Source organism: Pongo abelii, chromosome 23 (genome assembly GCF_028885655.2).
Source record: "Pongo abelii isolate AG06213 chromosome 23, NHGRI_mPonAbe1-v2.0_pri, whole genome shotgun sequence".
NCBI lineage: Eukaryota > Metazoa > Chordata > Mammalia > Primates > Hominidae > Pongo > Pongo abelii.
The window spans coordinates 55,254,735-55,282,058 of record NC_085929.1 but is presented as its reverse complement, the minus strand read 5'-3'; the positions used below and the strand labels follow the sequence as shown (position 1 = coordinate 55,282,058).

The window sequence follows — 27,324 nt, the reverse complement described above, 5'->3', positions numbered from 1 at the left end:
TACATAAAACCATTATGAGTGAAAGGCTAGAACTTTTCAATAAATGATGTTGGATCCGTCGGGTCTCCATGTGCAGAGAAAAAAAATGAGCCTTGAGATCCAGCTCATACCACATGGAACATTAATCAGAAACGCCTGGTAGACCTAACTGTGTGATGTAAGGCTGGAAAGCTGGCACAAGAACGCAAGAGAACGTCCCACGGCTTTGGGGTAAGATGACGTTTCCCACACAGAACACAAAACACACGACCTGGAAGGAAAAAGATGAATGAATTCGACTTAGCTAAAATTAAGAATTTCTGCTCATCAAAATGTACCATTAAGCAAATAAAAAGGCCAACCACAGAATAAACACAGGCTTGAATGGAGCATATAGGAAGAGCTCCTGCAAATTATTTAACAAAAGGACCAGCAACTCAATAAACATGAGTGGACGACGCAAATGAACACTTCACCAAAAGCAGCTATCGGGCCACTCCAGACGGCTGTAGAGTCACGTCCAGGATCTTGACGCAGCAGAAAAAAACCAAGTCCACGAAACACCGTAGGCTCAGCAAAATGGCTGAAATTAAACACACTGACCATCGCCGGTGCTGGAGGGACCATGGCGCACACAGAATATTCATGGACTGCTGACGGCATGTGACACGATACAATCGCTTTGAGAAACGCTCTGCAGGGCCTACCGTGGCTAGGTCACAGCCCTGCCACTCCAAGGCGAATGCCGGAGATAAGTCAATGGACACAGCCACCCGAAGATGTGCACCAAGTATGTTCACAGCAGCGTCACTCAGAATGACTAAAAATTCAAAAGAGCCTGCAAGTCTACCGTCCTTGGCACAGACAGACAGATGGCGGTACAGGGACATTTTACACAGCAATGAGAGTATCAGACTGTCACCACACATGACAGCACGGGCGGCTCTCACAGACGTAACGAGGGAAAGGATCCAAGTCCAAAAATGAGGCCTACTCCCTGCTTCCATTGATGGGAGGTTCTGAAACAGGCAAACCTGCAGTGACAGAAGTTAGGGCTCTGGTGAGCCAAGGGGAGGAGTGAGATCGGGCCAGGCCAGAGGCCTCAAGGTTTGCACTTACAATTTCCAATTTGCCTGTATAGAAGTGTCAATGAAATATTTTTTTAAGTTACGTTTTAAAAAAGAATAGTCACCTATTTTGGACTTCTAAGTCCAATGTAAGATCAAGCAATCTCTTCAGAATACGTCTACACGCATATTTGGTAAACCAATAGAACTGTACAGACGTCGTTTCATAATGGTCATCAAAGATGGCCTGATGGTGAGGGGAGATCATTTCACGAGACACGACTACATTTACTGAACCAAGGTCTGGGTGGGGGACTTTCCTTACATCATTCAGGCATCAGAGGCAACATTCAAAGGAGATGCAGCAGCCCCCCATTATTCACAAGTGATACACCCCCAGACCACCAGTGGCTGGCTGGAATGGCAGAGAGTACCAAATCCAGCTGCCGTCAATCAAAATCCATTTCTGTTCATGTATTCCATCCACAAACTGAACGCCTTTTCCATCTTAACTAAGCACTTTTTATGCACCGTAGCCATAACTTTTGCAGTCTGGGGTGCAACAGCAAAGCCAGCATGAGTGTCTGTTTCCTTCATGGATAGAAGACTTTTTACTGTAGATCTTAGCAACCTCAGCATGTGATTTTTTTTTCTTTCCTTATGAAGTTGAGGATTCTCATCTTTTCACTTAAAGGAAGCACTTCACGGCTTCCTTCTGGCATATCTGAATTGCCAGCATCACCCCTGCTCTTGCACTTTGGGGCCATTATTAAGAAAAATAAGGGTGCCCTGAACACAAGTACTATGATGCCACGACAGTCAGTCTGATAACCAAGATGGCTACTTAGTGACTAACAGGCAGGTGACTTGGACAGTGTGGATATGCTGGGAAAAGGGAGGGTTCATGGACTAGATGGGATAAAGTGGAATGGCGCAAAATTTTTATCATGCTATTCAGAATGACGTGCAATTTAAAACTTATGAATTACTTATTTCTGGAAATTTCTATTTAATATTTTTGGACTACCTTTGACCACGGGTAACTGAAACCACAGAAAGCAATGCTGTGTGCTTACCTCTGAACAAGTATGCCTGCAATTTTAGTTTGCTGCCACCAGGTGGTGATAGAGACCAAGTCGGCTGGGTAAAATCATGCTTGCAAAGGCCCTAAGTCACTGTGTGCCGGCTGCTGCACTTTGCCCTTTGTCTACAGTTGCGTCTCCCCTCATCACCAATGGGAAGGTGACTGGTCCAAGGTGACTTGGGCAGTGAGGCACAGGACCTACAAAGATGCAGGCCACTTAACCCCAATGTGGCCCCTCAGCCCACTCTAGTGCCCCCAACTGCAGGGTCTGGCTTGACCTTGAGAAGCAGCACCCTGTTGACATGTCCATAACTCAGAATAGAAATATCCTTCCCTTCCCAATGATAAATGAAACCTTTGTTAAGTCACCTGGCTCTAAAATGAGCCAGAGACACTTAAAAATGACAAAAAGTTAAAGCCAAAGCAAACCGCAGCTAAGGCACCCACAGGGGCCCAGCACCCTGCTCATCCAGCCGCCCTGCGTCCCAGAGCATCCCAAGCATCCCCACGTCCCTCCCACAGCTCCTGCTCCCACCAGTCAGGCTCTGCTCCTGTGGGAGGCATGAGCTGCCAGATCTGCCCGGCGGTCTGAATAATTAAAGGAGACCTTTATTCACCTCTCGGGCTCCCTGCGTGGGAGGTCTGCTTCCTTCCACAGGCAACCACATAGGGAGGGCAAGGATGGGGGCAGGCCACCATTGCAGCTGTGACAGCGGGCAGGCCAGGATGGCCCCTCTGTGTGTTAGTGGGTGCCCATTGCCTAGGGCCCTGTGTCCTCAACTGCCGCCTCAGTTCCCCTGGTGACCTCAACACTCCCACACCCATGCAGGCTTGCCAGTCTGACCTGCTCCCAGCCTGTGTCTCTCACTCCGTGCCTGCTGGACACCTGCTCCGGTGAGCTCGCACCAGCCGGGGGGCAGAACAGATGCTCCACGTGTGCCTGGGGCCTCCTGGGGTGGACACAGAGCATCGCTGCACATACACCCAGGCCTGGGTTCAGCTCTGCCCTCCACACGGTCTCACACCTCTACTGGAGCCCCACTGCCTGGGCCCCTGAATCACCCCCATCACACACTTGCCCACACGACCACGGTCACTGCCACTTTCTGCCCAGCCTGACCTCTGCAGACTCCTTTTGCTGCCCTGAACTTATGGTCCAGAAAGCAGCGGACAGATTTTTGTAGAAGGCCATCGGAGTGGTCCGTCACCCTCTTGGCACCCCCGAGGCTCCCGGCAGGTTTGAATCAGCCATGTCCTCTGGCCTGCAGAGCCCCTGCCCAGGGACCAGCCCTGACTCCCTGCACCACGCCAACCTCCAAGCCTTGTGCTCCCGCCACGTTCCTGCGAGCTCCTCCCGCTGTCCCCACAGGCACCAGGCACATCCTCATCACCCAGGCCGAGCCCCAGCCCCACGTCCACCTGGAGCTGGCTTCCAGGTATTCACAAGGCCAGAGCCTTCTGGATTTGCGGGTATCAGCCACAACACCAGCTTCCCAAAGTGGGCACCCCAATGAGCCCCCAGTCACCATCTCCCCTGCAGATGTCTCTGCAGGCTCCCAGGCCCCCAGTTCATTTCTGCAGACTTGTGTATTTGTCTTTTATTGGCCTTTTCCATCCCACTGTGTCTCCAGAGCCCAGAGGCTCCCAGAGCATTACCCAAAAGGATGTGCAGGGAGGAGGACGCTGTCTAGGAGGGTGGGGGAACGAACCCCCGGCAGCTCCTCCAAATCTGGCACCCACTGCCACACGCTGCCCCCTCTGTTCCCTGCTGCACTGTCCCCACAGGGCGGGACCAGGCCTGGGCACTGATCAGTGTCCAGCAGGCTCTGAACCCAGGGAGATGAGCAGAATGTCTGACTACTGACCGGAAACACGCCATAAGGTGTCTTTGGAAGGACGCAGACGAACTCTTGGGGCACCGGCTGATCATGCATGTTCAGGAGGAAAGAGCATCCAGTTTCACCTCATCAGGGCAAGTTATGCAGCTGGGGTTTCAGGCCTGCACACCATTCAGCCCAGCCTTCTTCTGTAAATGTGGGAAGGGCACTAGGAGAGAGGGCTGGGGCAAGGTTCCAGCAGGCAAGAGGTACCCGAGGAGGCTCGGGGCCGAGGGTGGGGCATGGGGAATGTCCCTCTCCGCACTCTGGTGGGACACTGTGCCAGGTGGCCGCAGACCCTGACCGTAGGGCCAGGAGTACGCCAGTGACCCCAGTCGCAGTGTGGACTACACAGGGGTCCAGACGATTTGGACACACACCCCGTACATGCTCTCATGATTTGCTCAGCAAACCTTTCTTCCTGCAAAGGTCACCTGGGGCCTAGAGACCCCACATTGTCCTGGGCTCCATAATAGTGGAGCTGGAATGAATGAGCTCTGACTGTATTCACTGTGCCTACTCCTGCGTCAGATTTTCCCCTGAAGAGACACGCCCCCTAACTCTGAGATTCCAGCAGCCAGCCCTGGGTTTCTGAGACTGTAAGAGCAGCTGTGTGCACAGATCGGGGTGCTCCCAGGGCCAGGAGCTCTAAGAGTGTCTGCTCCCTTCACCTCCTGACCCCCAAAACCCACCCAGAAGGTGAGCAGCCTTCTCACTTCCGCTGACAGAAGACAGACCCCGGCCTGGGAGAGGGCCAAGCGCTGTGTCGTTGCACAGCTGGTGAGGTGCAGAGCCAGAGCGGAGCCCAGTGGGGCGAGCCCAGCACACCCTCTGCAGCTTCAGTCATTTGTCTCCACAAGGCGCTAAGATGAATTCGCCTGGGACATGCAGCTGTTCTCCTGAAAACACGAACATCAGCTCGAACACCACAGCATTTTGCGGCTAAGGGGGCTGCCGGGCATTTTATTGGCTGGAAAGAATTGTCTCTAGGGGAAAATTCTGTGTAAAGAGTTTTTAAGTTCATTCTTAACAACCTGTCCAAGATTCCTAGAAGGGTCTGGACCTCTTGATGGCAACACAGCCCCATAAAAAAATGAAATAAAGAAAACGTTTACACCACAAACATACTCAAGATGTGCTCAAGCGCCACTTCTGCTCCAGAGTCCAAGCCACATCCAGCCACCATCAGCAAACAGCAACTGTGCTCAAGCGCCACTTCTGCTCCAAAGAGTCCAGGCCACATCCAGCCACTGTCAGCAAAGAGCAACTGTGCTCAAGCGCCACTTCTGCTCCAAAGAGTCCAGGCCACATCCAGCCACTGTCAGCAAACAGCAACTGTGCTCAAGCGCCACTTCTGCTCCAGAGTCCAAGCCACATCCAACCACCGTCAGCAAACAGCAACTGTGCTCAAGCGCCACTTCTGCTCCAGAGTCCAAGCCACATCCAACCACTGTCGGGAAACAGCAACTGTGCTCAAGCGCCACTTCTGCTCCAGAGTCCAAGCCACATCCAACCACTGTCAGCAAACAGCAACTGTGCTCAAGCGCCACTTCTGCTCCAGAGTCCAGGCCTCATCCAACCACTGTCAGCAAACAACAACTTCCTTGCCAGGCACTGGGAGATGGGACAGTGAGGGCACAGCGTGTCCGAAGACAATGAGTTTAGAGGACTCGCAATATGGGAGCCTGGGTTTTTTTTGGGGGGACAGCCCTTGAGAGAATGCCCAGCCCCCTAGAAGGGTGAACTGGAGTCTGGGAACCTGAAGATGACTCGGCATCCAGACGGGCCCCAAACATGGCCCAGAGCTGCCCCCGCCCCACACCCAGAGCAGGGGAGAAACGGGGAGGCAATGTCACTCACCCCCCACATCACATGATCAAAGCATCTCCAAGATCAAAATAAAATTTTCTTTCAAAATGTCCCTGGCTTTTTCATCATGTTATTTAATTTAGTTTGAAATCTCAAATCACATCAAAGACAGCACGGGGACTGTATGTTCATCAAAGCAGGGCCTGCACTAAGGAAGGTGGAGGGCGCCAGCTGTGGGGCTGCTGGTCCTTGGTCCCTGTGCACAGCCAAGCCCCACCACAAAGGCCAGGGACGGAGGCCTTCCCAGCACCGGGCCCGGCCGCCACCCCCAGCACAGCTCAGAGAGGACAGCAGCTGGGTCCCTCATCAAACCAGGACAGGGCGAGAAGAACACGTGGGTGACGACAGGGAGAAAAGCAGAAGATGGGCAAAGAATGCCCCACCCCAGCTTGGCCACCGCCTCCTCCCGGAAGGGCTCCCTGACTTGGAGCCTCCTCTGCCCACACCCACCGTCCAGCCCAGCTGCTGTGGTGGTGCCTGAGTCCCTCTGCACCACTGAATCTGGGTTCCCCTGAAAAGGTGGAATCTCGATCCCCTGAGGAGAATGTGACCATGAGGTCCAGCCTCTGCCTCCTGGCTGGTCTGTGGACGGTGGGCTGGGCTGTGAATGTCTCCCTCCCTCCATAAGACGGTCCCCATAGACCTCCTGGCTCCATGGCCAGACCACGGTGGCTGAAGCAAAATTCTCCACTTGCTCAAAGCCCAGCGAGCAACAAGGCTGCGGCTATGATTCTGGGTCCCTCTGTGTGTGGACGAGGGCTCAGAGTGAGGCAGGGTCTCTGCCTGTGTCCCGCCTCTGCAGCCAACAGGCCAGGAAGAATGCTGGATCCTCCACCGCGGGGTCCAGAAGGCACTGTGCCCTCAGCAGGGCTCTCGGAGACTTGCTGCCCAGAGACTGTCAGGGTCCCTGGGTATGCTGCCCGGTAATCGCACCTGCTCCTGACAATGACAGGCACAGGCGTCACCACTTCTAGGACGCCCTCTTTGGACGCTGCAGTCTGAGGCCATGGTTCCTTCCTCTAGGCTCTTGTCACTGTTCCCTCCACACCCCTCAGCACAGGGCACTGTCCATTTGAACCCTTATTCCATGACTCCCTGGGAGCCCAAGAGGCCACACTGTGGCCACAAGCCTGGTCCTTTCTCTCTCTGCACGTCGACGCCCTAGGTCTGGGCCAGCAGGGGCATTTCCAGGTGAGAACAGAGACGTTCTCTGCAGCACTGAAGCCCCAGTGTCCCCACTTTCCAGCTGTGGGCTTGGGGCCAGCTCCACCCTTTGTGGGGCTCAGCTTCCCTGCTTTTAACAGGTGACAGCAGTACTGCCCTGGGTGGGTGTTTGTACAATGAACGGGGTGATCCATATAACCTTCAGGAAGAAGCTGGGACAGGCCACCCCTGAACCTGCCGGCCGCATCAACTGTCACGGTGCTCCGTCACTCACGCAAGACGCAGCGTGGCTTTCAGGATGCTGAAAAATAACCCATATTTAGACTCCACCCGGAGAGGCAGGGAGCTGCGGAACTGAGCACATCCATCTGGCATCTGCCATGGACAAGCAACGCTGCAGGCTCGGGACAAGGGACCTGCCTCTGTCCTCCTCAGAAGAGCCCCGGAATCCCCAGATGGGCCATAACAGGAACGCAGCAGTCATAAGACCTCGCTGCTCCACCACCCACCCCGCCCTCAGGAGTGTTTGTGGGGCTGAGTTTCGGAGGTGGAAGTGGACAGGAGCAACTCAAGGTCCTCTGGTATCAGGCAGACCCCATGCACCCTTCCCTGAAATGTCACGAGTGTCCCTGCTAATGGCCGCAATCAGGGCCTGCGCCAGCACCACATGCTGGGCCCCCTCAGCTCTTGGCTTCCTGGAGAGAATTTCCTTAAAGATTTTTCAAAGATATTTCTTCTTGTAGACGCTGATTATTCTCAGATGCTGATTAACATGTGTAAGATGAGGCAAGCGGCATTATTAGCAGGGTGTAGTGGACACTTTAAACACCATCAAGAACCTGGAAGGCATCACTCAGATTCAAGAGCAGCGGCGTCCCCCATCCTTCCCTCTCTGCCCCCAGCTCAGGCCTGCTGGTTCACTGGCTTTGTTCATCATCGGGTCTCCCTGAAAACCTGCTCCAACCAGGCATTAGGAGGCATCAGGATCCACTGACAAACATTCACAGAGCGCCTTTACATACTCAGGGCACAGGTTGGTGCTGGAGATGCAGGCATGGATGGCACCATCCCCATCATGGTGGTGCGGCAGGAGAGACACGTGCCTCAGGGATGAGGGGTACTGTGGGACTGCACGAAACCCACACAAAGTGACATCTATGTCTGTATCCATAGATCTGTAGTTTTCTTGTGATGTTTGATACTTTGGTATTAGGGCAATACCAACCTCATAGAGTGAATTAAGAAGTGGTCCCTATTCTTCTATTTTTTGGAAGAGCTTTAGAAGATCCAGTGTTAATTTTTCTTTAAGTGTTTGGACCAATTCACCAGTGAAGCCATCTGGTCCTGGGCTTTTCTTGTCTGGAAGTTTTGATTACTCATTCCGTGTTTTTACTTAACATAGGTCTATTCAAACTTTTTGTTTCCTCTAGAGTTAGTTCTGGAAGTTTGTGTCTTTCTAGGAATGCATTCATTTCATCTAAACTATCTAAAGTATTGGCATACAATTGTTCATAGTATCCCTTTAACCTTTTTATTTCCATATGGTGGGTACTAACGTCCCCTTTTATTTATGATGTGGTAATTTAAGCCTTCTTTCACTTTCTTTCTTCTCTATCCCTCTCCACTCCCTCACATCAGCCTAGCTAGAGAATAGCCAATTTCATTTATCTTTGAAAGAACTAACCTGCTGGGTGGGCAGTGGCTCACACCTGTAATCCCAGAACTTTGGGAGGCCAAGGCAGGCAGATCACTTGAGGCCATGAGTTTGAGACCAGACTCGCCAACACAGTGAAACCCCATCTCTACTAAAAATAGAAAAAAAAATTAGCTGGGCGTGGCAGTGCAAACCTGTAATCCCAGCTACTTGGGAGGCTGAGGCAAAAGAATTGCTTGAACCCGGGAGGGCAGAGGTTGCAGAGAGCTGAGATCACACCACTGCACTCTAGCTTGGGCAACAGAGTGAGACTCCATCTCAAAAAAAAAAAAAAAAAACTTTTGGTTTAGATAATTTTCATTATTTTTCTATATTCTACTTTATCTATTCCCATTTTAATCTTTATTACTCTCTTTCTTCCACTTGATGTAGATATTGTTTACTCTTCTTTTTTTAGTGTGTTCACATGGATACTTTTGGTTTCAGTATAATTTATCTACAGGTCAGTTTATATAATTTTGTTGTTTTTCTTTTTTTTTGAGAAGGAGTCTTGCTCCGTCACCAGGCTGGAGTTCAGTGACGTGATCTCGGCTCACTGCAACCTCCGCCTCCTGGGTTCAAGCAATTCTCCTGCCTCAGCCTCCCAAGTAGCTAAGACTACAGGTGCGTGCCACCACAGCCGGCTCATTTTTTGTATTTTTTAGTAGAGACGGGGTTTTACCATGTTGGCCAGATGGTAATTTCATTTTTAATAATGGCAGTATTACAAGTCAACTCACACATTTCCTGAAAATTTAACCCATGGTTCTCACAATCTGGTGCAAGCCAGTTCCAGTATACCACAAGGGTGGTTCTAGCAGACTCTAGAGAGCAAGTAACACCCTGAAGAAGAATCGGTATCAGCCGGGCACGGTGGCTCACGCCTGTAATCCCAGCACTTTGGGAGACTGAGGCAGGTGGATCAGGAGGTCAGGAGTTCAAGACCAGCCTGGCCAACATGATGAAACCCCGTCTCTACTAAAAATAAAAAAAAAAATTAGCCGGGCGTGGTGGCAGGCGCCTGTAATCCCTGCTACTCGGGAGGCTGAGGCAGAGAATTGCTTGAACCTGGGAGGCGGAGGTTGCAGTGAGCTGAGATCATGCCACTGTACTCCAGCCTGGGTAACAAAGCGAGACTCCTTCTCAAAAAAAAAGAATCAGTGTTTGGCTTCAGGAAGCCAGACAGGGCTGTGCCTTCAACCACACTGTTCCTCCTCTGCTTCTCTGCCCGCAGCTCAGAGCGCTCAGGGGACCTGCTTGAGGCCACAGCTGCGTTAAGAACATACACATATTTCTAAATTGCTGTGGTCTAAAAGTGTTCCCTAAATTCACGTGTTGGAAACTTAACCCCCAGTGCAGCAGTGTTGGGAGACGGGCACTTTGACTGATGTTCAGGTCATGAAAGCTCCACCACCCTGGAGAGATAATGCTGTAAAAGGACCTGACTTCAGGAGCTTGGCCCTCTCTGCCCTTCCACCTTCCACCACATGAGGATGGAGCGTTCTGCCTCTCTGGAGAACGCAGCCCTCACCACACAACCGAACATGCTGGTGCCTTGATTTTGGACTTCCCAGCCCCCAGAACAGTGTAAAATAAATTTCTTTTCTTTATAAATTACCCGTCTCATCATCACAAAATGGACCAAGACAGAAATATCCACGTACTTACATTCACTTTTCTCATGACTGAAGCACACAAAAGCTTTTCCCGCAGAAGAGTGAGGGCTGCTGTCCACTCTGCATCCTGCCAGCCCCTTCAGACACGGTTTGCTCCAGGAGCAGCCGGGGGGTCTGGGTAGGGCTGGATGTGGAGTGGACCCTCACTCATGCCTGCTGCTGAAGGACCCTGGGGCTTCCTGGGTGACAACCATGCCCAGTACACAATGACAGATGGATGTGGCCTCCCCTCTAAACGCAGTGCCCATTTCCTCCAGGAAGCCTTCCTGGATTGCCACACTGATGCATCCAGCTACTACCAGATCCACCATACTCTGCCTGGCTCAGCGCTGGGCCCGCAGACCCCATAGGCCTAGGCTGCCCCACCACGGCCCCTCCTCCCAGCCCTCAGTGCTCCTGAAATGGCTGTGGGGATAAGGAGAGTGCTCCCTGCTTGCCCCTGCTCTCCCCACATGTCCCAGCTTCCATCAGAGCGCTTCTGCCTGGGAGGCTACAGAGTGGGTGCTGGATCAAGGTCAAATTCACACAGGAGCTCCTCCCAGCCTTCTCCTTCCTTTTCCTCCATGCCAGACAGTTATTAGTCATTTGAGTCATTTGGCTCAAAAATGATAGAATTCGAAAAAAAATTAAAACCCCACCCAAGTTTGTTGGGAGTGATTAGAATGGGAAAGTCCGTGCCAGGAGGCCTGCGCTTGGCAGAGAGGCCCAACAGGGACGAAGGATGGGACGTGCCTGGGCGGCACAGCCTGGGGTCCCACTGCCCAGGACCCTGCAGCTCTCTGTCCCCGAATCACATGGAGTGGGGGCCTCGTGGAGCAGGCACGAGCTGTCCCCATCCTCATGGGAAGGAGTGATGCTGGGTTCAGGGCAGGGGCACGAGTGGAGCAGGCATGCTCCTGCCAAACCCTGTAGGCCTGTGGACGATGCATCCCACATGCAGTGCGCCTTCCACGGGCGGGCTTCAAGAGCTCGAGGGGGTCAGGACACCAGCGCCCCAGCCCCGGGGGAGGGTGGTGGTCTGCCCAGGGTCAGGCCCAGCCCAGGTGTCTGGCCTCCTCCTCCTCTTGTCTCCCCTGGTTGGCAGCACAGTGGCCCTGTGTCCACAGCCCTGGGAAAGAGCCTCCCTTATGAAAGGGTGGGAGCAGAGCCAGGAGACCACCCCCTCCCCTCCAGAGCCACGGCCCCCATGTGATGGGACACGGACCTTCCCTCGAGAGCCGCTGCAAAGACGTGACGGGACACAGAGAGGCTCGGGCACCCATGTTTGCTCAGCCATCTCCCAGTGTGCTCCCACCCTGAGACTCCCCACAGCACCTCAAAAATCAGCAACTTATCTACCAACCCCGGCTGTCATCTGGTGACGCTCACGTAGTGCCCGTGAATGCTGGGGTCTCCTCTCCTTCACCCCGAGCCATGCTCCCTGGGGCTGGGAGTGGGGGCACTTCACAGAGGGGAGCACTCGAGGGAGTTCACGTTCTGAGCAGCAGAAGACCCTGGCTCCAACCGTCTCATCTCTCTACAGAGGCGTCAGAGAGCCATGCAGCTACTGTGTGGTTTTCCAACAATTAAACGCACCAAGATCTGGAAGGAACTGCTGGGTAACTTGCTGGAGAAGGACTGGCTTGCTCCCTTCTGGTAAAACTGGACTCTGATGAAGCAAATTGCGTGGCCTTTAGCACAGCTGCCATTGTACCCTCAGGCCACAGCCATGGGGTCGGGCTGGGCAGTCAGCTCCTCCCTGAAAGAACTCCACCATAGTGGCCCTGCAGGGCCTGGGCTGGCCAGGGCACTGTGAGTTGTGGCTCCAACAGCAGACACACCTGCCCTGCCCTGCCCATCTGCTGGGCCTGATGTGGCTGCATCCTCTGGACTGAAGCAATTCACATCCACGTCCTAGGGAACCGGGGGCAGGGTCTCTTCCCACCATCTTCCTCATAAACCAATCGTGCTCAGAACTGAGGGACATGGTGCCCGCATCCCAGGGCATCTCCAACCCCATCTGAATCCAAGCAGAATGGAACGGAGGGGTGTGCTGGGGAAGAAAGTGTCGCCAACAGCCCCCAGGTGCCTCTCCGCTTGCCAAGCGTTTATAACACGCCACCCTCTCCCAGCAGTGGTTCCATAACAAAAAGGCCGCGGGTGGCAGCAGTCTGCGTGGAGATGTACGCGTCCTGACAGCCCCACCACGGTCGCGTGATGCAGTGGCTGGCAATGCCTGCCAAGCAGAGGGCCACACCGGCACCCACAGCTTCTGTGCCACAAAGCACGGACCCCAAGCCACGAGGAGTCCAGGGTGGCCAGGACTCACAACCTGGCTGAGGATGCGGCTGCACACCCAGTCGCCCATGGCCTCAGGAAGCCTCCAGAAATGCTGGGATCTCCCTGAGCCCCCAGAAGGAAGCCGACATGTCCATGCCCCTAAGCAGTGGTGAGGGCGCATCCTGAGGCAGGCAGGTACACAGCTGGTCTCTGTCACGTACTGGAAGGTACCTGGACCATGAGTCCTTTTCTCAGTAAGGTTGTTAGGGGAGTGGGTGCCCAGTAAACAGTCCAGAGCAAAGCCGGGTGCTCCACGTGGGGGTCTGGGCCTCTGAAAAAGCTTCAGATCAGGGCCTCGGTGATTTGGTGAGGGCCCAGACCCCCTCCTGGATGGCGCTGGGTGGCTAGTGCAGGGTGCCAGGCTGCTGAGGGCGGTCAGGGCTCAACGCAGGAAGGGCTGCCCATGAACAGCCAATTGCCAGCAGGCAGTCTCCCGTGAGCTCCGTGGTCAAACGGACGTCCCCATGTTGTATGAACAACTGTGGGGAACCAGGGCCTTCCTTATCCCAACCACCACTTGCCGAGGGGATGAACGGGGCAGGCAGGGCCGGCCACAGCCTCTCCAGCTGCCACCCTGGGGCCAACCCCTGGCCAGGCTGAGCACCGACTGGTAGGTGCAGGTTGACTCGGCCACAGACACCGCATCTTAGGGAGCTTGGCGCACTCCCAGCCTCTTGCATACAATAGAGCAGGTGATTCATGTCTCTCCTGGTGGAAAATCCCCCTCACCCTAGTCCCAGCCACAACATGCCTTCAGCTGGCCCTGGGGGCCCCACTGGCACCTCGAAGTGGAGACGATGCGCTGCGCCCAGCCTCTCGGAACCGAAAGGCTTTTGCTCCTGCTCTCCTGTAATTAAACCCCACATTGCGAGGGCATCATGAGCAGCTAGGCATGATGACGGTCACCAACAGGGGAAAGGCAAGAGAAGAAGTGACTTCCCTCCTACCCTGTCTCCTGCAGTCACTGCCAGGGCCCACGGCCCAGGGTCCCATGGCTCTGCCATCAGTGTGGTCCCCATCCCCACAGCAAGGACAGGGACCGTCTCCAGACACCTGTAGGTGGCCGGGGCACCCTCCACCCTCCCGCACCGACCTGCTGCTGGAGGATGAGGACAAGGCTGTGGATGTGGGGTGGAAGGTGACGCTGACCACAGATCCCCCTCGCGGTGCCCCTTCTTCTTCACATCCGGACTCTAACACAGATGCCCCTCGCGGTGCCCCTTCTTCTTCACATCCGGACTCTAACACAGATCCCCCTCGCGGTGCCCCTTCTTCTTCACATCCGGACTCTAACACAGATGCCCCTCGCGGTGCCCCTTCTTCTTCACATCCGGACTCTAACACAGATGCCCCTCGCGGTGCCCCTTCTTCTTCACATCCGGACTCTAACACAGATGCCCCTCGCGGTGCCCCTTCTTCTTCACATCCGGACTCTAACACAGATGCCCCTCGCGGTGCCCCTTCTTCTTCACATCCGGACTCTAACACAGATCCCCCTCGCGGTGCCCCTTCTTCTTCACATCCGGACTCTAAACCACATGTGAAGCACAGATGCCAAACACCACAGCCTCAGCGTCCACCCAACTAAGGCTGCGCATCTACTGCCAACCATCCACACTGCCTGAGAGTGGGCAAGGCCTCTACTGTCCCACACCTGCCTCAGACTCCCAACCACGGAGAAGCAAAGACTCCAGGCACCACACCTCTGCCCAGAACCCAGCAGTGCCCACCTGCCTGTTTTCTGTCTCTTTTCCCAGCCCAGGACCCAGGTGGCTTGCAAGGCCTCATGCCTGAAGAATATAAGGTTCCACCCAACACCCACCTCCAGGCCCTCCGGCCCTGCCCCTTCCTGGGCACAGCCTCCCCAGACCTGTCAGTCAGCCCGGCTTGTCCTGCACCTCCCAGTGGCCACCATAGCCCTGGCAATGGGTCTGCGCGGTGCCATGACTGCAGCTTACCACCCCCCGAAAGCTCCCAGGGAAAACTGCTCCCACCCATGCCCAAGACTTGAGGCTACCACCCTTCACCCCTCTGGCTCGGCTCTGGGGCAGTTCCGCTCACAAACCACCACCCTCTGCTGCCCCCGCTACTGGGCTGCAGTCTTTGATTTCCTGGGAAAGGAGTTTCAGGAGAACTCAACTTGTGGGAGACAGCACCTCTCTTCATAAAGGAAGACCTTGCTTCAGTGAGGCGGGCTGGCCAGGTACAGCCATCTGCTGCACGCCTGGCAACGGCTGGGTGAGCGCCGGACTCGGACACAGGGTCTCAGTCCTCAGTGCCGTGCTGTGGCGGCTGCGGGACTCGGCACGTGTGTGCTGACGGAAAAGGGAACCTGGCGCATCTGCATAAACAGCTAGAAAGGAGCAGAAGCAGGGCCTGCCCAGCCCTCCAGGGCATCACCCACCCGGGTGCCTGCCTCAGAGGGCAGCCCTGGGGGAGGGGAGGCTCGGTGGCTGATACTGTGTGTAAGGATGGAAAGCGCCACAGTGCCGATACTGTGTGTAAGGATGGAAAGGGCCACAGTGCTGATACCGTGTGTAAGGATGGAAAGGGCCACAGTGCCGATACTGTGTGTAAGGATGGAAAGCGCCGCAGTGCTGATACTGTGTGTAAGGATGGAAAGCACTGCAGTGCGTGGCTGGTTTGTGTTTGAATCTGTCACTGATGGTTCCGTGAGTTGGATCTCGCATGCAGGTGCACAGGCTCCCAGCCCTGCCCTGTACAGGCAGGGACGTGGTTCACCCAGAAATGCTTTAGCTCAGAGACAAGGCCGGGGAGGCTGGAGGCTAGAATTCCTCTCTAACCACTGGCCCCCTCCTTTCACAAAGAGAAGCATTGCTGGTGAGCTCCTCTTCATCCCTCAATACCCTATTCAAATGCCCCCTCATGGATGCATCCTTGCTGAGGTCCCAGCAGGAAAAAGTGAGGGCACTCTGGGGCCCCAGTCTGAATTCCTGCACCTGTGGCACTGCATGGCTCTCTGTATTGGGTGTTTTCAGTTGACTTCCCCATTCACCTCCCCTGCTGCCATGGGTATACACCTTCTTTCAACAGATGAGTGAGTCAGCAAATGTATGAATAATTAAGAAGCCAACCAATGAACAAGTGAGCACAGTCAGGCTTGCTCCAGCCTTCCGGGCGCCTGTGGTCACGGAACACGGTAGGGGCAGCAAGTGCCTCCCCGATTTCAACCCTACTCACATTCAATTCCAAACCTGGCCCAACAGAGCACAAGTTTTCTCTTTAGCAAACACAATTCACATGCGAGGAAACTTATTATGCACACAGAGCAAGAAAATTGAAAAGCAAAAATTAAATTAGATGGCAGCCTGGAAAATGCCCACTGTGCAAAAAGAAGCAAAGCTAACTAAGCTAACTAATTTGTTTGGCCTCCCTTGAAAACGGTACGGTTTTAATTTGGGTCTCTGGGACCCGGCTCCTGAGGCACCAGGAGGATCCTGGTGAGAGGAAAGCGAATGCGGTTTCAGATGAGCAGACCCAGATTCAATTAGTAATCAATTTTGACCCCAACTCTCCCCATAGGCGGGCAGAGGTAATGAGAAGAAAGGACGGCCTGGCTGTGAACTCCTTGGCCGTGCAGGGCACCGCTCTCCCCCTCCCAGTCTTGAGAGGAATCAGTGTCCCCGAGAAGGCGCCCCGGCCACCATGTGTTCCACTGGCTCCAGATACAGGCAGCCAGGAGGGCGGTGGCTGTGGGAGAAGCAGTCCCCTTCCCTGGGAAGAAGGCCGCCATGCCTCTGCCCCAGCTCACCCTGGGATCCAGCTCTGCAGAACCGAGGCCTGAGAGCCACTGAACAGCCCTGAGGCCCTGCGTACCTGGTGTTTAATCAGATGCCTTCTACAGATGCAAACTGATAGATGTTTTTAATAAGGACAAAAACAAGGCTCCAGCGGCCCGCTCCTCCCTGCCCCAGGTCCTCAAAATGCACCAAAAGCCTCTGATGGCTCCCCTCTCCTCCAGCCCACTCCAGCAAGCTCAGCCTCTCGTGCCACACTCCCCTCCCAAGTGCCAAAGAGCTTCCCAGAAACCCTCAGGGCTGGTGGCTGGAGGGCCGGTGGCATACGGCTGCTGGGTCTAGGGAAGATAGCCAGGTGGCTCAGCTGGAAGGCCACCTGGCCCACAGTTCTTCCTGGGTATCCCACCTGAGCAGTGCACGCAACCCCCAGGTGCACAGGGCATCTGCGACCAGGAGAGCTGCACGGACTGAGGCCTGGGCAAGGCATGCTCCCTTCAGCCAAGAGCCCGCGGCCCCTTCCCCTTCTTCCCTTCCTGCAAAGGCCTCAGCGGTTAGGGGTCCAGGTAGTGGGCCCTGGGGCAGACTCACTGCCTGGCCTGTTTCTGCACAGTCTTAGGACACGCTCATCAATAAGACACCCGGAGGGAGCTCAGAGATTCTGTCAGCCCTCATCCTCCTGACCACGCCCTGACTCTGCTGAGAACCCCTAGAGGGGTCTATCTGGCCGAGGATCAAGACCTCGGCCTATTAGAACACCTTTCTCCCGGTGATACCGGCATTCTTTTTTTTTTTTTTTTTTTTTTGAGATGGAGTCTTGCTCTGTCTACCAGGCTGGAGTGCAGTGGCGTGATCTCGGCTCACTGCAACCTCCGTCTCCCGGGTTCAAGCAATTCTCTGCCTCAGCCTCCCGAGTAGCTGGGATTACAGTTGCACGCCACCACGCCCGGCTAATTTTGTATTTTTAGTAGAGACGGGGTTTCATCATCTTGACCAGGCTGGTCTTGAACTCCTGACCTCGTGATCCACCCATCTCAGCCTCCCATAGTACTGGGATTACAGGCGGGAGCTACTGTGCCTGGCTGATACGGGCATTCTTTTTCCTAGTGCAGCCGCCTCCCTCCATGGAGTGCTCAGGATGCCTTGGCCCTGTCTCTGTGCGCCCTATCCCTTCTCCATGGACCTTCACCAGCACCCACGCAGCAGCAGGCTCTATCCCTGACCCCGTGTTCTCAATCACAGCACACGGGCAAGGCTGCCCACGTCAGGCTCCCGGGCAGAGGCGGTGGGATCCGAAGTTGGGCATCCGGAACCCCCACAGGGGGAGTGGGGGAGGAAAGGACCCTTGACTAGAGTCAGAAAACCCGGACTCCAAATCCAGCCCTGGGAGGCCTCCCAGGGGCCTGCCCTCCATGGGGTGGGCCAGCTGAGCCTGGGACACATCTCCACAGGTCCCTGCACCACGTCCCTGGAAGGCCAGTGAGCACTGCGCCGGGCCTGAGACGCTCACATCCATGTGTCAGTGCAGGATGCCATGGATATAGCTGCCCGGAAGTCCACCAAGGACTGGAGGGACCACCGGCCAGTGACACCCCTACATATCCTCAGCCCGACTCCACCTGCCCAGCCCCTGTCCCTGTCTTCTTCTGGCTTTGCAGGGCCTCTGCCCCTACCAGGCCGCAGCTCGAGGGCAACCCCACAGCAGCCCAAGTCTACGCCCGTCACTCAGGGATGCTTGTTTCTCTCCACCCCAAGGAGTGGCGTCAGGAACCCTACACAGGGGACTCCGCATCTCACCCACAGGGGACCCTCCCTCCCTGCACTCTCTCCTGGGCTGTGGTCAAGCTGCTGTGCCTGGAACCAAGGCATCCAATACCCCTGCGTGGGGTCCTTCACCCCAAGGCTGCCTGGACTGGCACACGGCTGCTGCTGGCTAGGCCCACAGCAGCCCCCATGTCTGCCCCAGGGAGGGGTCTCCCTACCCACTCTGGTCACAAGGGAGGGGGGCAGCCTGGATTTAATGCCGGCCCTACATGCCCACCTGTGACCTTTGGCTTCCCGGGACACACTGGGCCTTGGAGAGGTCCTGGCTGTGGGGTTCCCAGGTCTCATGCTGTCCCCTGAACTTAGCTGGTCACCAGCGGCCTTAGTCAAGCCCACTCTCTCCCCATGGTCAGGCACAGCAGAGTTCCCTACCAGTGGACAGGCTCCCACCAGACGCCGGGACAGCCCCTCCTGCCCCATGTCACCTCACAGCAGGTGCCCTTTCCAAGTGTTGACTCAGCAACACTCTCATCCCTCAGCCACGGCACAGCTTGTCAGCAGTTTGACTTCTAGGGGCCGGGGGTCACCGCCTGCTGACAGCAGGCGCTCATCTGCATGTGCTCAGAGCCCATGGGGGCCGGAGCTGCAGCCTCCCAAGTCTAGGCATGAGAGTGTCTTGAACTGGCCAGACCCAGAGACAAGGAGCCAGGTCCCGCTGGCAGCCTCGGCCAGACCACACGCAGACGATGGAACAGCACCCAGGGGACCTTGCCATCCTGCGGATGACCCCTCTGCTGTCCTTCTCCTCTCCCAGAGGCAACATCAAAGAACCACAGCCTTGGGCCAGAGACCCCCAAACATAGGCAAGTAAGGCAGGGCGCCGGCATCTCCCTCACCACTCCCCCAGGAACTGGAGACTGCACCCCAGCCAGTCCCGAAGCCACAAGCTCACACCATCCATGGGAGCAGCTGTGCCAACGGCTGGGGCCTGACCCGAGGATGCGCTGAGGCCTAGGGGGACCTTCAGGTACGGGGCCGCGTCAGGGAAGAGGCACACTTGGTGATGCCGCGCTCAGCACCTGGAGGGGTCCCGGGGCCGCGGGTGCTTACCGTCCACACAGGCGGGCCGGGCTCTCGTGGTGCCGGCGATCTGCCCCTTTCTACACGCGCAGCGGGCGGTCTGCCGCGCGATCGTCCTCCGAGGCTGGCTGCTGTCCCGGTCCAAAGTCACAATCTCACAGGTGCCGGCGGCCAGCTGACCTGCGAGAGGAGCAGAAGCGACTGAGCGGCCACACGTTACAGACACCCCACAGCCAGAGCCCACCCAGAGCCCACCCACAGAGGGGCCCCCGGCAGCCAGGCCACAGGGCAGGGAGACCGCTTCACTCAGAGGGAGAGTCCGAAAGCACCTCGAAGACTGCCAGCAAGGAGCGCTCGATGGAAGCCAGAGCTGGGCCAAGTCGGCGACCTCCACCCTGTGCGCAGCCTGGAATTCAGGCGGTGCTGCCTTGGCAGACAGGAAATTAAACACAGCCCCATCTTTGTCGCGCCCGGAAATGAAAGGTTCGGATCACAAGGAGGGAGCTGGCTGCCCTGCACACAATCAGGTGCCTGCTAGAGAGAAGCCGGGCTGTACGAAGCACAGTGCTTGGTCTCCATCCCCAAGAGCCAGCACACTGGCCCCAGGGTGTGGCATTTTGGAGCCGGAAAATAGGTCAGACCCCCTCTCAGGCTTGTCAAAAGTTGTGTGGAACCAGCCATGCTGCCAGGGAGGAACTGCCATGCCCGCCTAGGTACAGAGGCACGAACAGGCGGGCACCACTGTGTGCATCGATGCCAAAGGGTTCAGGGTTTCCTCTGCCCTCCCACAGCGCAGTGCACGCCCACACACACATATGTGCATGTACATGTGTGCACACAGGCACACATGGCCGCACACAAGGCACAGATGTGCACACACCACACCCCTGGCAGGTGCACACACCACACCCCTGGAGTGAGCCACAGGCACGCAGGTTTACACGGGTGACACCCAGGTGTGAGCACACTAAGGCCAGGGGGCTCAGGCTCACCAGCAGCACACGAGGACATGCTCCCCAAGGGTGCACGTGTCCATGCAGACATAGGTACACACAAGCTTCATGGATGTGCTATGCAGACACCCACCACCCATGGGTGTTGTGGACAGGCTCCCACAGGAGCACCCTGCATCCCCCATCTCCCTTGTCATACCACCTCTGCTCCCCACGTTACAGATACCCCACAGGGCAGGAGGGAAGCAGGAAGGACCCTGGGGGCAGAGTCAGGCTCTGGGATCACCTGTGGTACAGAGAAGGGACACATTTCTTCCAAAGGTGCCAACATAAATAATTTCCCTGGCTTTCCTTGCTGCCCCCTCCACATCCCCTAAATTCCAAGGAGAAGGCTGTCTCTGCAAGGGGCTGACAGCCCAGGCATCTCTGGTGCGGGAAGGTGAACAGCCAGAAAGTTCTACCCTGCAAATAAACCCATGGAATTTAAGACGCCACTCTGCTGGTAAAACGCGGCATGGCCACCACCAATCACAGCCAAATATTAACACTGACAAACAGAGTGCCCGCGCTCCAGGTGAAGATGAAAACCCAGCACCCCCAGGGCAGGGTGGAGCTTGTCCCTCAGCCAGTGCTGCCCAAATCCGCCCTGAACGGTGAGTGCCAGGTCCCCTGCCATCCAGCTCCACATGGGCACCTGTTCCTTGGAACCACCTGGATGTCCGCTTACTGGCTGCCTCACTCCTTTATCTGAGTAGGTAATGAGCGCCTGCTGCAAGCCCTCCTCTGTGCAGGGCCCTGGGGCCACGGTGGTTAGAAAAGAATTTGGTGTCCTCCCCAGGGGCCCCTTCCAGCTGGGGGAGATGGCCGCAGCATCAGAGATGCCCGGACTCAGGGCTCCCAGCCTATGGGGATCAGCAGAGAGTCTGGGGGCTGCCTGGGGGACTCAGGACAAAAGGATGGCAGGGAGGTGACTCCGAGGAAAGCTGTGGTGGGTGCATGAGGGATGAAGGGTGGCCATCCCACCCTTGCAGAGAGGAACCTGCAGGCAATGCCTGGGTGCTCCCCAGCAGCCGTTTCTCCAGCCTGGGTGCCCTTCCTTATCCATCCCACTTTTTCTCCTATGATAACCTTAGACGGCCCCTCCTCTGGCACCTGCCTTGTCACCTGTCACCTCTGGGTCCCCCAGCACAGCACCCTGGCCAGGGCAGACATCACATGTGCTGGCAGGGTGCGGCTTGGAGGAACTTGAAGGGGCCGCCCAGCTCTCTCACCCCAACACCCAACACGGCTCAGGCTGTCCTCAACCCTGGGGAGTGCCCGTGTCTGATTGTGACCAGGAGGCACGGAATGACTCTAGTGGGCGCCGGACCGGCCTTCCCCAGCCCCTTCTGCCCATGGTGCAGGGCATGGAGCTGTCCAAGGTGGCCCAGGCCTGGCGGCAGAGCTCAGTGCGTAGCGGCCTGCTGAGCCATGGCCGGTGCACGGCTGCAGGGAGGGGGTGGCACGAGTTCACAGGAAGGATGCTGGGGCAGCAGGGGCCTCCCCTGGGACTGTGAACCAACCCCACCACCAAGCCCCTCCCACGATGAGCAAAACCCTCGCCCCCCCCGGTCGGGGCCACCCCCCCGAAGGCTGTGGCGCGGGAACTTGGACTTGCACTACCGAATTGCACACAGAATTACACACTGCTCCCAGAAAAGGGCGACACCAAATGAGCAAGAGAAGAAGTGGATGAATAAATACCGCGAGGAAAGAGCATCCGGGAGGATGAGGTGCTGCTTCTCTCCGGATAACAGCGGTTACTGTGTCAAAGCCATACTGTGGGGCAACACGCATCTGGGCGGGTCCTGAGCACACGTTCTTACGTTGTGATTTACGCAGAAGGAAAGTCACTATGACCTGAGGATGGTCCCCAGCTGCTGTGTTAAGCTCTGCAGGTTGGCTCTGGGCCACTCCACTATTCCAGGCTGCGTTGCCGCCACCTTGACCCCAGACCCTTCCCTCTGACATCAGCCCCAGCAGAGACTCACGGTGTCCAGGCCACCCCAGGGCCAGCTGCCTCCTTGGGGCAGGGCCCAGCATGGGACAGCTCTGGAGTCATCCACCCACAGTAGCTGGTGCCGTGGGGAGATGGCCACAGCACTGCTGGGGGTACCGCTGAGCCTGGGAAAGCCTGGCTCGCCCTGCCGCTGAGCCTGGTCACTAAGCCGTCAACCACACAGCCCACCCCTCAGGTGCTACCTGACCGGCCAGGGCTTTGGCATGGCCAGCCCCCCGGGCAAGCCGCTGTCCCTCCTAGCTGGCCTCCTCCCCTGTAAGAGACGCAGGTGCCACGCACTGGGCAGGGCCACACCAAAGTGCACTGGAGGGTCTCCAATCCCAGGTCACCCTCACCCAGGCGGCCCCCAAACCAGCCACAGCCAACCGAACACTCTTAGCCCTCAGGTACACAATTAGAACCAAATTCCGTGGATGAGACAGTGCTGAGCACTGAAACAAGGCCACCCCTACACCTCTGCCCTGCGGCCACTGGGAGGCTTCCTAGAGGAGGCATCAGGGCCATGCAGGAGCTTCCTGAGTAATGGATCGCCACAGCGAGCCGCGCACCGGGCAGCCTGAACAGTACACGTTCTTCTCCCACGGTGCTGGAGGCCAGCACCTGAGATCCACAAGATAGCTGGACTGCGGTGCCTCTCAGCCTTTCTGGGCTGTCGCGACCCTCAGCTCAGCCCCAGCAGGTGGATGCCTGGAGCCTGCAGCAGATGCAAAGGCAGGGATGGGCTCTGCCAGGCCAGGGGCTGGCCCAGGACTCACCTCAACCCCAGGGTCCCATTCTCCAAATGAGAACACCCAGCCCAACACCTGAGTGGCCCCAAAACCTCCTTCTGAGCCTACTGACAGGGCCAGGGCAGCCAAGAGCCAGGGTGAGTGGAGCTCTAGAGTGGAGCTCCCTGGCTCTCCCACAGCTGTTCCCCCTCATACCACACAGGACTCACACGCACGTGTGCATGCACACACACCACACACGTGCACACACAGACCAAACACACCCCCATGTGAATGTACATACCACACACTGACCAAACACATGTGCCCACACACAACCCACACACATGGGTCAGCATATACCACACAGAAAGACCACGCAGACCACACACCACATACTCCACACACAGAGACCAGAGTCACACACACGGCATGCACGCCCACACACACCCCAATCTCTGCCCACTGGGAGGTCTTTGGGGAGGGGTCCGGGCCGGCCTGTCTCCAGGTTGCAGGTACACGGTCCTCAGGGGTCTGGCCCCAAGTGCTGGGTGATGCTTGGCTGCCATCCAGTGCTGACCGCCCCTCTGCTCACGAGCTCCAAAATCGCCTCATTCTCAGAAAGGGGGGTTCAGAAGGGAGGATGGGCCCACCAGGAGTCAGGAGCTGGGGAGGCCGCACCAGAGCTACCTGTGGGGCGTGATAGCCTGGAGGTGTCCCTGCTGTCTGGAGGTACAGGGTAGACCCGGGCCCCTGGGCCGCCCCTTTGCACCTGCCCAGCTTCTGGAAGGAGGCCATTTGGGAGGTTCTGGGGTACCCAGGGGCTCTGGCAGGGCTGAGACAGTGGCAAGGCCTCCCCACAGGGCTTGGCACCCTCAGCAAAGTGCAGGCCCTCCACCAGGCTGCCCCCCTCAGCGTGCTGCTGGTCTACCCACGGTGCCAGCCTTTTCTTGGAGATAGGGGATGGTGTTTCTTTCTTTTCTCTCATCTTTTTTTGTTTTTAAATAAGGAGTTTGCATTGCTTTTAAGACCAGAAGGAAAAACATTCAAAAATAAAGCAAGTAATCACAATTCCTTCTCCAGCACCAACTCCCACAAAGCCCAGGCAGAGTGCTTGGGGAGTGGCCTCTGCTGAGAGGACACGGGACCTTGCAGGTCCCCCCACCGACTTTCCGCTGGGTTGGCCTGGACCGGGGGCCTGCCGAGAGCTCCCAGTTAGCGAGGCCGTGTGCACACACGTGTGCGAGGGGAGGGCTTCGTATGTGAAGGGAGGGTGTGCAGGGGGAGGGCATCGTGTGTGAGGGGAGGGTGTGTGGGGTGGAGGGGAGGGTGTGCAGGGGGAAGGGGAGAGCATCATGTGTGAGGGGAGGGTGTGCAGTGGGGAGAGACAGCCACCATCAGAATGGAAAAGAACAAAGCTGCCTTTGGGGGAGTTTTCTTAGAAAGGCAGTGACATCATCGTGTGGCAAAAATCAGAAGTCAGAAAGAGAGATTTTAAAAAAGAAAGAATCCACCCCTCCAGCCCCCAGGACCAGCCCCTCCCGGAACACATCCCCAGACTTGACCTTCTGTCGGGGTGCATATGGGTTGATCATATGAAACCTCCTTTCCATAGGTGGTGTTTGTCACGCATCATTTCACAGAGACCCCCTTCTGTGGAAAGAATGTGGCCACCTGGAATTCTAAGCCAACAAGGAACCACCAGAGACCACAGACCACTGTTCCCACTGCCCCAGCAGCAGGGAACCACCAGAGACCACAGGCCACTGTTCCCACTGCCCCGGCAGCAGGGAACCACCAGAGACCACAGACCACTGTTCCCACTGCCCCGGCAGGGGGGCCACGGTGCCCCCACTGTCTCAGCTTCAGACAGAAGCTGGTCCCATAGGGCAGACCCCCACCAACACCCACCCCCCAACTGGGAAGCCTGGGCAGACCACTCACTTCTTAGCTCGTCCCCCGGCCTCTGAATTAGGGAGGCAGCCTAGCTCTGTGCCATACAGAGAAGACCCCTGACAGGCAGAGCCAGGTGTGAGCCGGGCACCATCTGTGAGCCATGTGGCTAGGGAAGCTTGCACACTTAGGAGCCCCCGCCCAGCCTCTGCAAGAAATTGCCCTGGGGTAAACGCCTCTCATCACCCACAGCCCAGTCCTGCCCTGCCCTGCCCTGCCCTGCCCGCCCAGCTGGCTGTGTCTGAGCCAAAAAGGGAGACCACGTCCCAGGGGAAGCCCCCCCTTAGAAGCACACCCCATGTGACAGCTGAGATAAGCCAGCCTTGGTTGCCAAGGGAGCCCAGGCTGTGTCTGTGCTGGGCGCGCAGGCTGGAGGGGCTTCCGCAGGCCGTGGGCCCATTCATGTCCCTCATCAGCATGCAGGGGGCGGTGGGTGCCGGCATGCCCCCAGGCCCACTCAGACGCCAGCTCTGAGCTCCCACACAGCATGGGACCCTCCACTCTCCAGCAGAGCTGCATGGTAGACCTGCCTGGGAGCCCTGCTGAGGGCCAGATCTAGCCTCCACTGTCCCAGGACAGGAACTGAGGAGTGGTCTGGTGGCCTCCAGGAGCCTGAGGCCTGCAGAGCTTAAGAGCCCGGTGCTGGCCCCATTTGCTGCACTGGCACAGCGAGGCAGGGGCTGGACTGGGTTCAGGGGCTGCAGCAAGCCCTCCGCAACCCACCCAGGCTAGCACCATCATCACCTGGGTTCCTACAAACTTTACAGAAACAGCTCACAGAGCTGATGCCACAGGCCTGGGGAGGGGGGTCACGATTTGGGACCTGTGGATGAGGGGAAGAGCAATGGAGAAAGTATCTGTCCAGCAAAACTTCCAGAGCCCTTCCCAGACCCTGGGGACCGCTGGCTCTCCAGGACCCCGGCAGGCGATGGCGGGAAGGACGCTGTGGACTGAGTAGAGGTGGGTACAGGTCCAAGTCCAGCCACTCTGTTTTTATGAGTGAGCCAAGTTTTGACAGGGGAGACGGCTGGACCCAGGGAGACAAGCGGTGCCCCCTTCTTCCAGGTGCTAGGTGGGGGCTAGTGGGGCAGTGGGGGCACCTGTGTGTGGCTTCAGGTGGGCATAGATCAGGCCCAGGCTCCAGGAGGTGTGACAAAGGGAGTCACTCAGGGGCCAGGGCTGGGGCCTCCCTGGCGGGAAACAGGCCCTCAGGGTGTCTGGAGCTCAGCCTGGGCCCTCTGGAGCAGCTCCTGCCACCCGTGGGGCGCAGACCCACAAACCGTGTGATCCTGCCAGGCTGTGACACAGACCTGAGAGGATGCCTGATGTGACGGATGACAGGATGAAGATCCAAAATGACTTGGACAGGCACAGACCAAGAGGGTGGCATTTACCATTCACGAATGTCAGCTCTGTGCTTGGTCACACCAAAAACAAGGTGTAGCTGAGGGGCCCCGCAGGCCTGAGGGCAGGGGGTTGGGCTTAGTGTTGGGGTCCTGCCTGTGTGTGGTGTCCCAGGGCTTAGTGTGTGTGTGTGGGGGGGTGCTGCCTGTGTGCGGTGACCCAGGGCTTAGTGTCAGGGGGCAGGGGTCCCGCCTGTGTGTGGTGTCCCAGGGCTTAGTGTGTGTGTGGGGGGGTGCTGCCTGTGTGAGGTGACCCAGGGCTTAGTGTCGGGGGGCGGGGGTGCTCCCTGTGTGTGGTGTCCCAGGGCTTAGTGTCGGGGGAGGGGTGCTGCCTGTGTGTGGTGACTCAGGGCTTAGTGTTGGGTGTGGGGGAGGGTGCTGCCTGTGTGCGGTGGCCCAGGTCTTAGTGTCGGGGGGAGGGTGTCGCCTGTGTGTGGTGACCCAGGGCTTAGTGTCAGGGGGCAGGGGTCCCACCTGTGTGTGGTGTCCCAGGGCTTAGTGTGTGTGTGGGGGGGTGCTGCCTGTGTGAGGTGACCCAGGGCTTAGTGTCGGGGGGGAGGGTGTCGCCTGTGTGTGGTGACCCAGGGCTTAGTGTCGGGGTGCTGCCTGTGTATGGTGGCCCAGGTCTTAGCGTCAGGGGAGGGGTATTGCCTGTGTGTGGTGTCCCAGGGCTTAGTGTCGGGGTGCTGCCTGTGTGTGGTGGCCCAGGTCTTAGTGTCAGGGGTCTAAGAGATGTGTACCCTGTGACCAGTCATTCGCCTTGTAGGAGTGGTTCTCAAGGAAGAAGGTGTGAGCAACGCCAGCAACTGGACTGGCACTGCCAGGGTGTGGAGACAGGACACACCTGTGTGCTCCCTGAGTCCCCGATACCTGCAGATAAGTGCTCTTCACCACTGAGAATCTCGAGGTGGGCGGTGTCTAA

The 27,324-nt window shown here is 57.0% G+C and overlaps 1 protein-coding gene across 7 annotated transcripts in view; it reads right to left on the bottom strand.

The window, feature by feature from the left end:
* TAFA5 (TAFA chemokine like family member 5) overlaps nucleotides 1-27,324 on the bottom strand; it is a 367,025-nt gene that overhangs the window by 186,243 nt on the left and 153,458 nt on the right. For all 7 annotated transcript variants that reach the window (XM_054543821.1, XM_054543819.2, XM_054543820.2 and 4 more), the window contains exon 2: nucleotides 19,358-19,507. In XM_054543821.1, the coding sequence (XP_054399796.1) occupies nucleotides 19,358-19,507 (150 nt within the window). The remainder of the gene's footprint in view (nucleotides 1-19,357; nucleotides 19,508-27,324) is intronic.